Raw genomic sequence first — 13,737 nt, forward strand, 5'->3', positions numbered from 1 at the left:
GAGATTTCTGAGATGTAGAGTCCAGTAATATTCCCAGGAATTTCTGAACCTTCTGAGGCCGAGGGACCATTCTGGACTTTACCACGTTGATTACCCACCCCAGAGAGTTCAGGATGCAGATCACTTGTTCCATCTGGGTGAGACAAGGTTGTTGTGACCGTGCTATGATCAGAAAATAGTCCAGATATGGAGCAACCAGGATGCCCTTTTCTCTTATATGAGCTGCCATCTCCAGTATGAGCTTTGTGAAGATCCGCGGTGCCATGGAGATTCCAAAGGGTAGCACCTGGAACTGAAAATGCCTCAGAAATCCATTTATCTTTAGTGCCACTCAAGAATTTCTGGTGAGCCAGGTATATTGGGAGATAATAGGCGTCCCTGATGTCTAGGACTACCATATAAGAGCCCCTGTATAGGAGTTCCACTACTGACTTCATGGTCTCCATTTAGAATTTTTTGTATACTAAAAACTTGTTTATCCCCTTTACGTTTATGATGGTCCTGAAATCTCCATTTGATGTTTTGTTTTTTTACCAGAAAAAGTTTGGAGTAGAACCCCATACCCTCTTCTGATAGAGGACAAGAGATAAGTGCACCTTTTAAAATAAGATTCTCTACCTCCCTTTCTAGCACCCCCTGAGCCTTTGTGCCTACCTCTGTTACAACAAATTTTTCTGGGGGAAGACTCTTGAATTCCAACCTGAATCCCTCCTGCAAGGAGCGACAGAGTAGTTTAACATAGGATGGGGCAATTTGGCCTTACAAACTCCACATTCCTTATGTTTTGTCTTAGACACCTTCCTGGGTTTTTCCTAAAAGACACTATGCCAATAAACCCACATGTCACGGAAAAACAATAAGGGCGATAGAACCCCCTGCCGTACATACCCTCCAACCATACCAAAGGTACAGGGGTAGACTGTTCCTTCTGTGCCTCTCCAGTGTCCTCCATGCTGTTCAGAAGTCCACAGACGCCTTGAATCTGGTCCTTCCGACAAGGATCCAGAGGCCGCTCTAGCTGTGCCTAATGTGGCTGAAAATTCTAATCTTCCGCGCTCCAGCACAGTAGGAGATGAAGTATTGCGAGATCTCGCTCTTTCTCCGTGGTATCGCGATAATATGGACGGGAGGCGCTATCTTCACAATACCTGCACTCCCATCCTCTTACCCAACTGTGCCCGCTGATCACGTTAGGCAGGAGAGAAAGGGAATCCTCCAGAGGTATGCCACCCATTCCTCTTCAGGGAGCGCGTAGTGGAGAGGTCACCCGGCACGCTCCCCAGCCCAGACGGCGAGTTAACTTGGAGAGAAACTACTCACCAGCAGATGCTAGTAGGAATCCTCTCAGGACAGGAAAACCACTGAGAAATGGAGAGGCCCCTCCTTCTTAAATATATGTGGGTTTCCTGTCCTGGGCGGAGGATCCTCTCTCCTGGTGCCGTCATAGGACGAAGGGAAATGGAGGAGATTTTATCAAAACTGGTGCAAATGGAAATAAGGCTTTGTTGCCCAAGGCAACCAATCAGATTCCACCTTTAATTTTTCAGAGCTGCTTCGAAAAATGAAAGGATCAAGCCCATTGCTTGCTATGGGTAACTTTGATAAATCTTGTTTCTAGTGATCATTCAGCATGAGCCACTGAAAAATGTGGCAAAGTTTATGCCACGTACAGGATTAGTAAATCTACCTCTGTGTGTATTAAGAAAATTGAAACGGCAGATATTAATATAAATCATTTATTCGCACATCTTAACATTGATAAAAATGAAGCTTTCAATTACAAATGGCTCTGGAAGATATTGATAAGACAACTTGTATTTCTACCCTTCATAAGCTATGACCAATCCTTAAAAGAATAAAATCCTTCAATAGCTAATGTACAAACAGGTCAAATTTCAAATAGCAAAAAGATGCAGGATTGTTATATTGCCTAGCAGATAAATACACAGTGAGATAAAGCATGAAAACAAATCAATGTCTTCTAATATGAACCTACACATTTTACCACTACTGGAGCTTCCCAGACACCATTTCTGCATTTGCCATTTTTTAGACAGGTACAAGGGTATGCCATTAAGCCATTTTCTAATAGAGCTAATACAAAGACCACAAAGGCTACCGTATGTCTACTCCAGGCCAACTTCTAACAAGCAGTGTAGCAGAACGAGACAAAATGTACATTTGCCTCCTCCACTTCATGTGTGTATACTTTATGAATGAGTTTATTCAAGGAAAATGGGACTTCACCAGGACGGTTCCTGTGTCACTACAGCACAATGGAGGCCACTACAAGCATTGGTTTCCAAGCCATCACCAATTCAGCATAAAGTTAACTATTAGCTTCTAGAGGCATGTGATAACCAAATCCTAGTATACAAATTAAGTTGCTTTTTACTTTGATTACTCAAATCTCAAGACACTAGAAGGTACATAGTGGATCCATTGTGTAACAGACTTTACACAGTAAAGCTGCTTAAGCATACAATGGAGCATACAGCAGCTTCGGCTCAGGTTGGCTTCTCTTGGTTTACTGGGGAGAGCTCAAGATTGGTTGCAGCCTTGCGTTACGGTCTACGACCAATCTTCTACTCTCCTGTGTAAGGCCGAATACACACGGCCGTGAGCGGTCTGTGGTATCCCGGCCCGGCATCCTGCCGACAGCAGGAGTGCACGGCGTCATAGCAACCAATGACACCGTGCGCTTTTGCTGTCAGCAGGAGGCCAGGCCGGGATACCACGGACTGCTCACGGCCGTGCGCATTCAGCCTAAAGCTGGAAGCAAGACAGAAGAATCCAAAGCTGCTAAGTGCTCTACTGAATGCGTTAGCAGATTTGATCTAATGAATGGGTGGAAGTCTCGGAGCCCATAACGCCTCCAAACTTCTGGTCTCTCTCTACGTCACATTTTCGATAACTGGAGGTACACTTAAAATTATTCTGGTGTTTGAGAAAAGAGTAATCAAGAATACACAGTGGCTTCAGACAATTCTATATAATCTGTACACGTAAATATTTACAAATACATAGATATATATTTTACATAATAACGCTGAGAACAATTCATAATGTACAACACCAACGCTGTAATCCTTAAATAGGGTTGTGCAAGAACAGGGTGGTGGTTCCCCGTGCCTGCGATGCTCCACTAGGCTCCCGTGCTGAAAACATCAGTTTGACATTAGCACAACATATCACCGTCTGTGGTGATGACTGACATCATGATGTTTTCAGCAAGGGAGCCCAACTAAGCATCGCTGGGCTGAAGAAGAAGAGAGCTAGCATCTGGAAGCAGGTACGTAATCTTCCGTTTACAGATCCGGCCAAGCTAGGGGGAGGAGGGGGGGGTGATCTCTGACCAGAGAACAAGATGCTAAAATCATGCAGCGAGCGCCTTCATGGCTCAACAGCAGAACATGGGTGTCTGGAGCTTTAAAGGGAATCGGTCACTACAAATTTGCAGTATTATCAGCTGTGCTACATGAGTAGTACTGTACAGAAAGAACAGATAGCGTTTTTCTATTTCCCCTACCGTCTCCCATTCCCCTGCTGTCAGCGCTTAAAGCTGCACCGAAACACACTGCATGTGCACAGGAGTCCTCTGCAGCTTTGAGCGCTGACTGCAGGGGAATGGGGGACAGAAGTAAAATAAAATCGGACTGCTTACAGCAGATAATAGCTCAGGATGTGTGATGGTGGCAGATTCCTTTTAAGCACTGGACACCGACACCTTTCGTACTAATGACGGTATTATTACAATAGAGTCTTCCAATGTATCACTGTGCCATTGTACACAAAGCTCCAGACACGGGCTTCTTTCCTCGTTGCGAGGTGCATGATGATTTCCTACTGCAGTGTGCACTGCTGTGACATGTATTTATAAGTGACTACCTCCAGCAGAGAAGGACACAAGATGTTAAAGGATACCTACACCTTTGTGGAGGTTCCTGCTCACAACAGGAGTCAGGTTAATTACCAGTATATTGATATCTGTGGCATCCCCCTTTCTAGGCTGGGATTTCCATTTACTAGTAGGTACAAGTCCAGGGTCTGCAGTTCCTGTGAAAGTCATAGCTGAAAAGCAAACATGCAACGTTCCGGATGTCATGCCAAGCAGTAGAGGTGGCCTGTCATCTAAAAGTTATGAGTGGGGGCATCCTGCATTGGCCACACAGACCCTTATTAGCATTTACAGTATGTACATTTACAATAGTTGGTAGTTTTCAGTCCATTAACGACAGCCAACAAATGCTTCATTGTATTTTGCAAGCGATTTCCTGGTAGCAGATTTACGATTTGGATTATCGTTCTTGAAAATGGGAGAAAGTAAAAACTCCGTATTTGTAAAGGGATCGCCTCTTCTGAGTTTCCTGGAAGGTAAAATTACATTGTAAATATTCCTATTTAAAGGGACACTACCATCAAACATTCTCACACATTAACATTTTTTACAAAGAAAGAGGGGATGGTTTACTCGATGTAATGTCCTGGATCTTCAATAACTTCTTAGCATGGTAAACTGCCTCGCTTGACTTTCTCAGTCAGACCATATGTTCTGACCAGAGGAGGAAAGGGGGCGAGCGACTGACAGCATCACACATTACACTGATCAATGCTCTGCTCTGGGCACCTTTAGCTAGGCCTACCAAACCAACAATACAGCCGTCATAATGGGGTTGTGCAGTGCTGTAATATTGAGGACGTATCCAGAGTTGATCGGCATGCCGATCTTACATTGATGACCTATTCTGAGGATAGGTCATCAATTTTACAGCACTGCATAACCTCTAACTCAATTCTACAATCTACTATTATAACAGACACATTTTCTGACCAATCATTGGGCAAATATTGGTCTGATTGGACAGAAATTGGTCAGATAATCTGTTGGTGTAATACAGCCCTAAAGGTCAATTTACAGTGCTGCCCATAATTATCCATACCCCTGGCAAATTTTTACTTAGTTACTTTTATTCAACCAGCAAGTAATTTTTTGACGGGAAATGACATAGGTGTCTCCCAAAAGATAATAAGACGATGTACAAGAGGCATTATTGTGGGAAAAAAACATTTCTCAGCTTTTATTTACATTTGAGCAAAAAGTGTCCAGTCCAAAATTATTCATACGCTTCTCAATAATCAATAGAAAAGCCTTTATTGGCTATTACAGCATCAAACGCTTCCTATAATCACAGACCAGCTTTTTGCATGTCTCCACAGGTATTTTTCCCCCATTCATCTTTAGCAATGAGCTCCAAATTTTTCAGGTTGGAGGTTCTTCTTGCCATCACCCTGATCTTTAGCTCCCTCCACAGATTCTCAGTTGGATTCAAGTCTGGACTCTGGCTGGGCCACTCCAAAACATTAATGTTGTTGTCTGCTAACCATTTCTTCACCACTTTTGCTGTGTGTTTTGGGTCATTGTCATGCTGAAATGTCCACTGGTGCCCAAGGCCAAGTTTCTCTGCAGACTGCCTGATGTTGTCGTTGAGAATCCTCATGTATTGCTCTTTTTTCATGGTGCCGTTTACTGTGATTAGGTTCCCTGGTCCATTGGCTGAAAAACACCCCCAAAGCATTAGGTTCCCACCACCATGTCTGACAGTGGGGATGGTGTTCTTTGGGTTGAAGGCTTCTTTTTTACGCCAAATGAAGGAAACATTAAAGGGCTTCTGTCACCCCACTAAAGTGATTATTTTTTTTTGGGCTAGTGAAATTAGTTATATTGTGATATATGACAATATAATTGTGTTACTTACTTTGATCCAGCAGTTTCTGCAAAAAACGAAGTTTTATAATATGTAAATTCGGTCTCTACCAGCAAGTAGGGCGTCTACTTGCTGGTAGCTGCTGCAGAAATCCGCCCCCTCGTCGTGTTGATTGACAGGGCCAGCCGGGATCTCCTCCTCCGGCCAGCCCTGTCAGTATTTCAAAAATCGCGCGCCTGTGTGGATTCGGCGCAGGCGCTCTGAGATGAGGAGGCTCGTCTCCTCAGCACTCCCTCAGTGCGCCTGCGCCGATGACGTCTTCTATTTCGGTGATGTCATCGGCGCAGGCGCACTGAGGGAGTTCTGAGGAGACGAGCCTCCTCATCTCAGAGCGCCTGCGCCGAATGCACACAGGCGCGCGATTTTTGAAATGCCGACAGGGCTGGCCGGAGGAGGAGATCCCGGCTGGCCCTGTCAATCAACACGACGAAGGGGCGGATTTCTGCAGCAGCTACCAGCAAGTAGCCGCCCTACTTGCTGGTAGAGACCGAATTTACATATATTAAAACTTCGTTTTTTGCAGAAACTGCTGGATCAAAGTAACACAATTATATTGTCATATATCGCAATATAACTAATTTGACTAGCCCAAAAAAAAAAAAAAATCACTTTAGTGGGGTGACAGAAGCCCTTTAAATTTTTGTTTCATCTGACCATAACACAGAAGACCAGAAGTCTTCTTCTTTGGCCTCATGCACATAACCTTTATTTTTTTTCCCCGTTTATGGGTAGTTTTTTGCGTTCCGTATACGGTTCGTATACGGAACTATTCATTTCAATGGGTCCGCAAAAAAAAAACAGAATGTACTCTGTAGGCATTCCGTTTCCGTACTTCCGTTTTTCCTGTTCCGTTGAAAGATAGAACATGCCCTATTGCCCGCAAATCACATTCCGTGGCTCCATTCAAGTCAATGGGTCCGCAAAAAAAAAAAAAACAGAACACATACGGAAATGCATCCGTATGCCTTCCGTATCCGTTCAGTTTTTTGCGGAACCATCTATTGAAAATGTTATGCCCAGCCCAATTTTTTGTATGTAATTACTGTATATGCCATAGGGAAAAAACGGAATGGAAAAAGGGAACGGATCTGTGCAAAACACTGAAAAAGCCATATGGTCGTGTGCAGGAGGCCTTTGTCCAGAGGAGCTTTTGCAAAGGCCAAGCAAGCTTGCGTGTGCCTTATCTGGAGAAGTGGCGTCCTCCTTGGTCTGCAGTGTGCAGTGTCCGTTGGATTGTCTGACTTGAGACATTGCCACCAGCAGAGCCCCGATTCACCAGGATGGCCTTGGTGTCAATCCTTGGATTCTTTTTCACCTCTCTAACTATCCTCCTGGCCAGCACAGGTGTCACTTTTGGCTTCTGACCACATCCTCTGAGATTTTCTACAGTGCGGAACATCTTGTATTTTTTGATCAAATGTAAATAAGCCAAGAAATGGTTTTTTCCACAATAATGCCTCTTGTACATTGTCTTATTATCTTTTGGGAGACACCTATGTCATTTCCAGTCAAAAGAATTACTTGCTGGTTGAATAAAAGTAACTAAGTCAAAATTTGCCAGGGGTATGAATAATTTTGGGCAGCACTGTAGTTGAATCAATCATTCAGATTACTGGGAACAAGCATCTGCAGGAACGATTTACCTTTAGGGCATATTACACCAACTAATTATCTGACCAATCAGACCAATAGTTGGTGTGTATAACACATTGTGTGTGTACAGATAATTTGGTATACACTCCGAACACATAAAAGTACAAGAAAGTTATGGGTGTCGGAATATGGAGACGTAAAGAAAAGATTAGTTTTCCAGTTTTTATTTTCTTCAGTATTAAAACTCTAAATAAATAAAACTATACAAATGTGATATTGCTGTAATTGTACTGACCCATAGAATAAAAACAGTCTGTTTTATCACAAAAGAAACACTGTAAAAATAAAACCCATAAAACTGTGGAAGAATTTGGTGTTTTTTTTATTATGCAACCCCATTTGGAATTTCCCACTAGTTGTATGCAAATGGTGACATTAGAAAGTACAACTTTCAAAAATATAATACAAAAACAAGCTTGCATACGGCTATGTGAATAGAAAAATAAAAAAGTTATGGCTTTGGGACAGATGGGAGTTATATAAAAAATAAAAATAAAAACACCTAGTCATTAAGGTGTTAAATACTGCTGGTATAAACATGGTAAATGTAAGCCTTGTACTCACTTGTTGAGACTTGGCTCTGCGTAATTGACCGTCACTGTACACCTCCTCTTCCTCATGCAACTTCCAGACATTTTCCTTTTTTCGTCAGAAAACGGGAAGGAGTGTTTCTTTGATTCAGTACTCCCGGAGCCTGTGGACAGATTTGTGACATCTAACAGGCTGATACGTTGAGATGCAGAAGTACCCTCAAATTCACCTGAAATAGGATGGCAAAAGAAGGTCTGCGAGTCACTCAAGAATCACAAATAAACTGTCTTAGGCTTTGCACACATGGCCATTAGAACAGTCCACATAGAGCCTTATGCAACATATCAAAAGAAGGGCAGATTAAAATGCCCTTTGGCACAGAACAGATGGACGGCTCTTTATGGCCAAGAATGAATGCCTTTTTCAGAAAAGGTTAGGAGTTATTTCCAAATGAGGGAATTCTTTATATTTTACTTCAGTCTATTCTATTTACTATGCATTTAAGGAATATTTTTTATGCCAAGTGCCAAATTGGTATGCCCATGCAACTGATCATGTGTACACAACCACTGGCCTTGGTCATCACGTACTGTGTACCACTGTCTGCAGCAGGCATGTTTGTATACACACCCCGATACCTTTTAATGGCCAACTGAATAGACAGTAACTAGGGATGAGCGAATAGACTTCGGATGAAACATCTGAAGTCGATTCGCATAAAACTTTGTTTCAATACTGTAAGGAGCGAATATAACTGCAGAAATTGATTTATACTGTAAAAAACATTTTCCTGAACTCTGGTTCGGTTCCAAGGTACCACTTGTAACCAAACTAGAGTTTGGGAAATGTTTTTTTTACAGTATAAAGCAATTTCTCAAGTTATTATGCGGAATCTCAAGAGACTTCGCAAAGTAATAACTTAGGCTCATCGGAACCAATACATTCTAATACTGTACGGAGCGATCGCTCCGTAAAGTATTGAAACTGTTTTATCGAATAGACTTCGGATGTTTCGCTCATCCCTAACAGGAACAAACAGCAGGCTTTTGACTCTATTTTGGTCTTTTCATCATATATGGTATAAGATGAGATCTGAAGTAGTGTGGTAAATGCGGCAAGTGGTGCAAACTAAATACAATTATTTCTAGTCTTTCTGAGGAGTCCGTATAGTGCCACATGACCATTCCAGAATTAGGGACATTTAGCATGCTTCCCAAAGTACAGAAACCTGTACTCATGTGTAGGCACCATCTAGGGGTGCACCGAAATGAAAATTCTGGTCCGAAACCGAAAATTCAGGATACCCCTTGACCGAAACTGCCTTTTTGCCCAAATACTTTTAAAATACTTTTTTTTTATGATTTTATTAATAATTCTTTTTCATGAATTTAATAAATCATATTACCCACCCACCCCATAACAGTGCCATCCACAGACCCCCACCCACCCCATAACAGTGCCATCCACAGACCCCCACCCACCCCATAACAGTGCCATCCACAGACCCCCACCCACCCCATAACAGTGCCATCCACAGACCCCCACCCACCCCATAACCGTGCCATCCACAGACCCCCACCGACCCCATAACAGTGCCATCCACAGAACCCCCCCCCCCCATTGCCGCTCCAGTACAGACTAGTTATTATAAAATGTGTACAATTAATAGAAAATAGCGGGGAGGGACTGGGAGGAGGAGCTGGGGGCCGGTGCGTTCACTGTTCTCCGGCCCCCAGCTCCAGTAGTTATAAAATGTGTGCAATTAATAAGCATTCTATTCATGAGGCCCCCTCTGTAGTAGAACATTCAATACAGCCACATCCTACTCACAGGGCTGTCATCTTAATGCTGGCCGGCCGGGCAGAGGAGCGGCAGCGTCACAACTGACGTCATGTGCCCGGCCTACTTTCTGAATGAAGGAGGCGGCGCAGGCATGTGACGTCAGTCGTGACGCTGCCGCTCGTCTGCCCGGCCGGCCAGCACAGCCCTGTGAGTAGGATGTGGCTGTTCTACTGCAGAGGGGGCCTCATGAATAGAATGCTTATTAATTGCACACTTTTTATAACTACTGGAGCTGGGGGCCGGAGCACAGTGAACGCACCGGCCCCCAGCTCCTCCTCCTAGTCCCTCCCCGCTATTTCCGGCCGATATGTACAACTATCGGCAGAAACCGATTAGGTGCATTTTCGGCCGATATTTTCGGCTGCCGAAATTTCGGTGCACCCCTAGCACCATCATGTACAGGGCACATTTTTGGATGGGTCGAAATTGTTCTTAAACCCTTGGTCAAGAATACAGCCAGCTACCTTCAAGATACAACCAACAATAGGTCCCATGCCAGCCACCATTGAAGTGGAATCTTTACATTCCACTATCTCACCCCAGGAAGGATTAACATCCTGCAAGGTCTTCATGGAAAATAAGGGAATTGGTGCTAAATCTATGGTGTAACTTACTCATAACTACTTTTCATTTGGTGACAGGATATATTTATAACAGACGTGTACTGCAATGGAACCACATTGTTCAGATCTTTCCATGGCCAAGCTTGATGTATTAATAAAAACATTCCATAAACATTTCAATCAGTTACATCCCAGCACTCAACTACTGTAGACATCAAAATCAAGATACAGGACAATAGGATAGAGACATCACTGTACCAGAAGCCAATGGCCCACCCAATATACCTCAGATGCGACAGCTTTCATCCTAAATGCATCAAAAACTATATAGCCTATAGTCAAGCTCTTAGATACAACTGTATATGTTCCAACACCACAGATATGCACTCACACCTTGGTGGCCTCAAAAATACACGTTTGAATCATGCTAACTTTCAAAAACAGTTGACAATCAGATTGCAAGAGCAACCAGAACATCAGAAAGTGAGCTCCTATAATACAGACCAAAACAATAAAACCATCAGATGCTTCTGGTTGTCACCTACAGTCCACATCTGGAGATGCTTAGGAAAGTTGCACAGAAACTATCCAACATTGCAAAAATATGACAAATTTGTAATCCATATTTCCAGACCTGCCCCTCTTCTGCGTTATAGGCACTCCCCCAAATCTGAGATACATCATCATCAGGAGCTCACTGCTCTCCCCAACAATAGGAACATTTCCCTGCAAAAAAGGAAAAACAAATCCCTACATGACATGTGACCCCTGCAGCCAATCAGTAGACTCAGAGGTGTGCTGAAAAGACCATCTATTGGCTGCAGAAATAACATGTTTTTGATGTCACTGCTGCAGCCAGGAAAATAGTTCTGCTGGGAAAACAGGAATAGTAGCATGGGATCTGTGAGTTAAGTAATAATCTATTTTTTATTACAGGTTGACCTACTGAGATGTGCAGTTTCCTCTTGAAACTGGACAACCCCTTTAAGAAATGTGCTCCTCAGACTTGGTGGGTACATTATAACCATGGACCAGATCTCAATCAAAGGACAATACAACTTTCAAACTCTTTCTCCATCAACCGCTCCGGTATTCACTGCTACAACGGTTTAGTGTTCTGTATTAAGTAATTTGACTCGCTTATTATACTAGTCCGATGTCTTTTCGTGTATAACTATTGTGACCGCAGATATTCTGATTTATACAATGCCTGATGAAGAGACCCAAGTAGTCTTGCCATTTGTTAGCATTTAGCCATTAAAGGGGTTGTCCCATGAAAAATATTCTAGTTTTCAAACAAGCACCTGAATCTGAATATTTTTGTAATTGCTCTTCTTCTAATTTCCCTGACCTGCTCACCAAGATGGAAGCACATGCTCAGTTCCATCCTTCAACTGCCACCAGTTGTGGCAGAAAGGACTCATCCCTGATAAAGGACACATCCCCCTAACCTGATAGCTTGAAATAAATCTAGCAGATTAATTAGAACAACGAATGGGGAGATCTCTGGATCCATGTGCGGTACAAAGCTGGTTCTAGTTTTGTCATGTACTAGATTATGTATGTATTTTCATATTAACCATGGAATAATCCCTTTAAAAGCCATCAACGGCTGAGAACTCCCAAGTTATAACTTCTATCTGCTGGCTAACAAGGTGCACACATTTTCAGGAGGTTAAAAACGTATATAAATAAGAGCCTACACATATTCCTGTCTATAGAATACACCCGGTCGTCCTGAGCAGCGTGGACATTCATGCTTAGCTTGGCGGTTTCTTTCGAATTTATGCGTTCTGGCATCAAGACATTTTCTTTGCTTCCATCCGGGGTCTCACTAGGTTTGAGCGCAGTCTCCACTGAGCCTTTGAACCCATTTCTTGTGCTTTTCTTTCTTCTGGCCACATCTGAAATTAAAATATCTTAGATTATGCACCTTAAAGAGGACCTTTCATCAGGAAAAAGTATGTAAACTGACTATACCGACGTGTAGAGCGGCGCCCAGGGATCCCCCTGCACTTACTGTTATCCCCGGGCGCCGCTCCGTTCTCCGGTTATAGCCTCCGGTATGTTCCTAGTTAGGCTCCACCCAGGGGAACTTAGGCTCCACCCAGGGGAACCTGCCGGCGTCTCTTTCTCCTATGCTGTAGCGCTGGCCAATCGCAGCGCTCAGCTCATAGCCCTATGAGCTGAGCGCTGCGATTGGCCAGCGCTACAGCATAGGAGAAAGAGACCGCGGCAGGGTCCCCTGGGTGGAGCCCAAGTAGGAACATACCGGAGGCTATAACCGGAGAACGGAGCGGCGCCCGGGGATAACAGTAAGTGCAGGGGGATCCCTGGGCGCCGCTCTACACGTCGGTATAGTCAGTTTACATACTTTTTCCTGGTGAAAGGTCCTCTTTAAAAGGAAACCCATCAGTGAGAATGAGGAACAATCTGCAGGCAGCATGGTAAAGAGCAGGAGAAGCCATCGACAGTTTTGTTGGAAAGGATGCATTTCCCTCATTTATAAAAGGACATGTTGGCGGGATCAACCCCATTAAAGCTGAAATACTGCCCGTTAGGATTGATCCCGCTGATTACGATAACTGGATGGCAAAAATCCATTGCACCATTGCAGAGAACAGTTCAATTGCAAATTGGGACTCTACTCCATCAGCTCGTCTGCTTCTCTGTGTTCGCCACACGTCCTCTCCACCCCTGGGTGCACTGAAGTCCGACTTTACATGGACTTAAAGCTCTCTGAAACAGTATAACAGATTCTCGCCATGCAGTTTTCATTGTAATCCACAGGACCCTAGCCAACTGTATATCCGTTTTAATAGAATTGATCCTGCAGCTGAGTCTTCTTTAAATCAATGCCCTTTTGATGAAGAGCAAAGTAGGCCGTCCTATTCAGTCTCCAGAAAAGTTGCAGTCAATGACTAAGACCACCCACTTGTAAAAGTAAAAAAATAAATAAAATGCAAACCTACTTATCAATCTGGTCCGCTCCTTCTGCTCTATGGCCTATTGCAAGCAGATTGCACTGCATTTTCATGGTGATGGCTTTGCTTTAATCTCAGGCCAATATATACAACAAGCAATGAGGAAAACTACTGTCCGACATTTGCAGTTTATTCAAATGGTGGGATAACAAGGCAGAGCGGGCAATTCACTTGTCTAGGCAATGGTAAATTGGCAGCAGCCTCTCCTGTAAGGAGCTTGGCAAGTGAATGGTGCCTAGGAGGTCCTGTAGCTCACCTGCCATCAAGCTCCATCACTGACGAGCAATAAGTCAAACTACTTTAGAGCCATGTGCACTACGAGGGAAGATTAGGGTTATGTTTTTCATCATTTCCTACAGAAAGTTAGTGGACAGACTTTGAGACCTGTCAGAAAATACA

The 13,737-nt window shown here is 43.5% G+C and overlaps 1 protein-coding gene across 2 annotated transcripts in view; it reads right to left on the reverse strand.

Annotated features, from left to right (window-relative positions):
* Positions 1-2,733: 2,733 nt before the first annotated feature.
* The window catches only part of SGO1 (shugoshin 1), a 37,692-nt gene continuing 26,688 nt past the window's right edge, over positions 2,734-13,737 (reverse strand). The window contains exons 8-10 of one of the 2 annotated variants that reach the window (XM_044293634.1): positions 12,058-12,258; positions 7,983-8,112; positions 2,734-4,367 (exon numbers count right to left, since the gene is read on the reverse strand). In XM_044293634.1, the coding sequence (XP_044149569.1) occupies positions 4,229-4,367; positions 7,983-8,112; positions 12,058-12,258 (470 nt within the window). In that variant the 3' untranslated portion in view covers positions 2,734-4,228. Of the gene's footprint in view, positions 4,368-7,982; positions 8,179-12,057; positions 12,259-13,737 lie in introns of both variants that reach the window. The other variant, XM_044293633.1, reaches the window with a different exon arrangement.

Source organism: Bufo gargarizans, chromosome 5, assembly GCF_014858855.1.
Source record: "Bufo gargarizans isolate SCDJY-AF-19 chromosome 5, ASM1485885v1, whole genome shotgun sequence".
Lineage (NCBI taxonomy): Eukaryota > Metazoa > Chordata > Amphibia > Anura > Bufonidae > Bufo > Bufo gargarizans.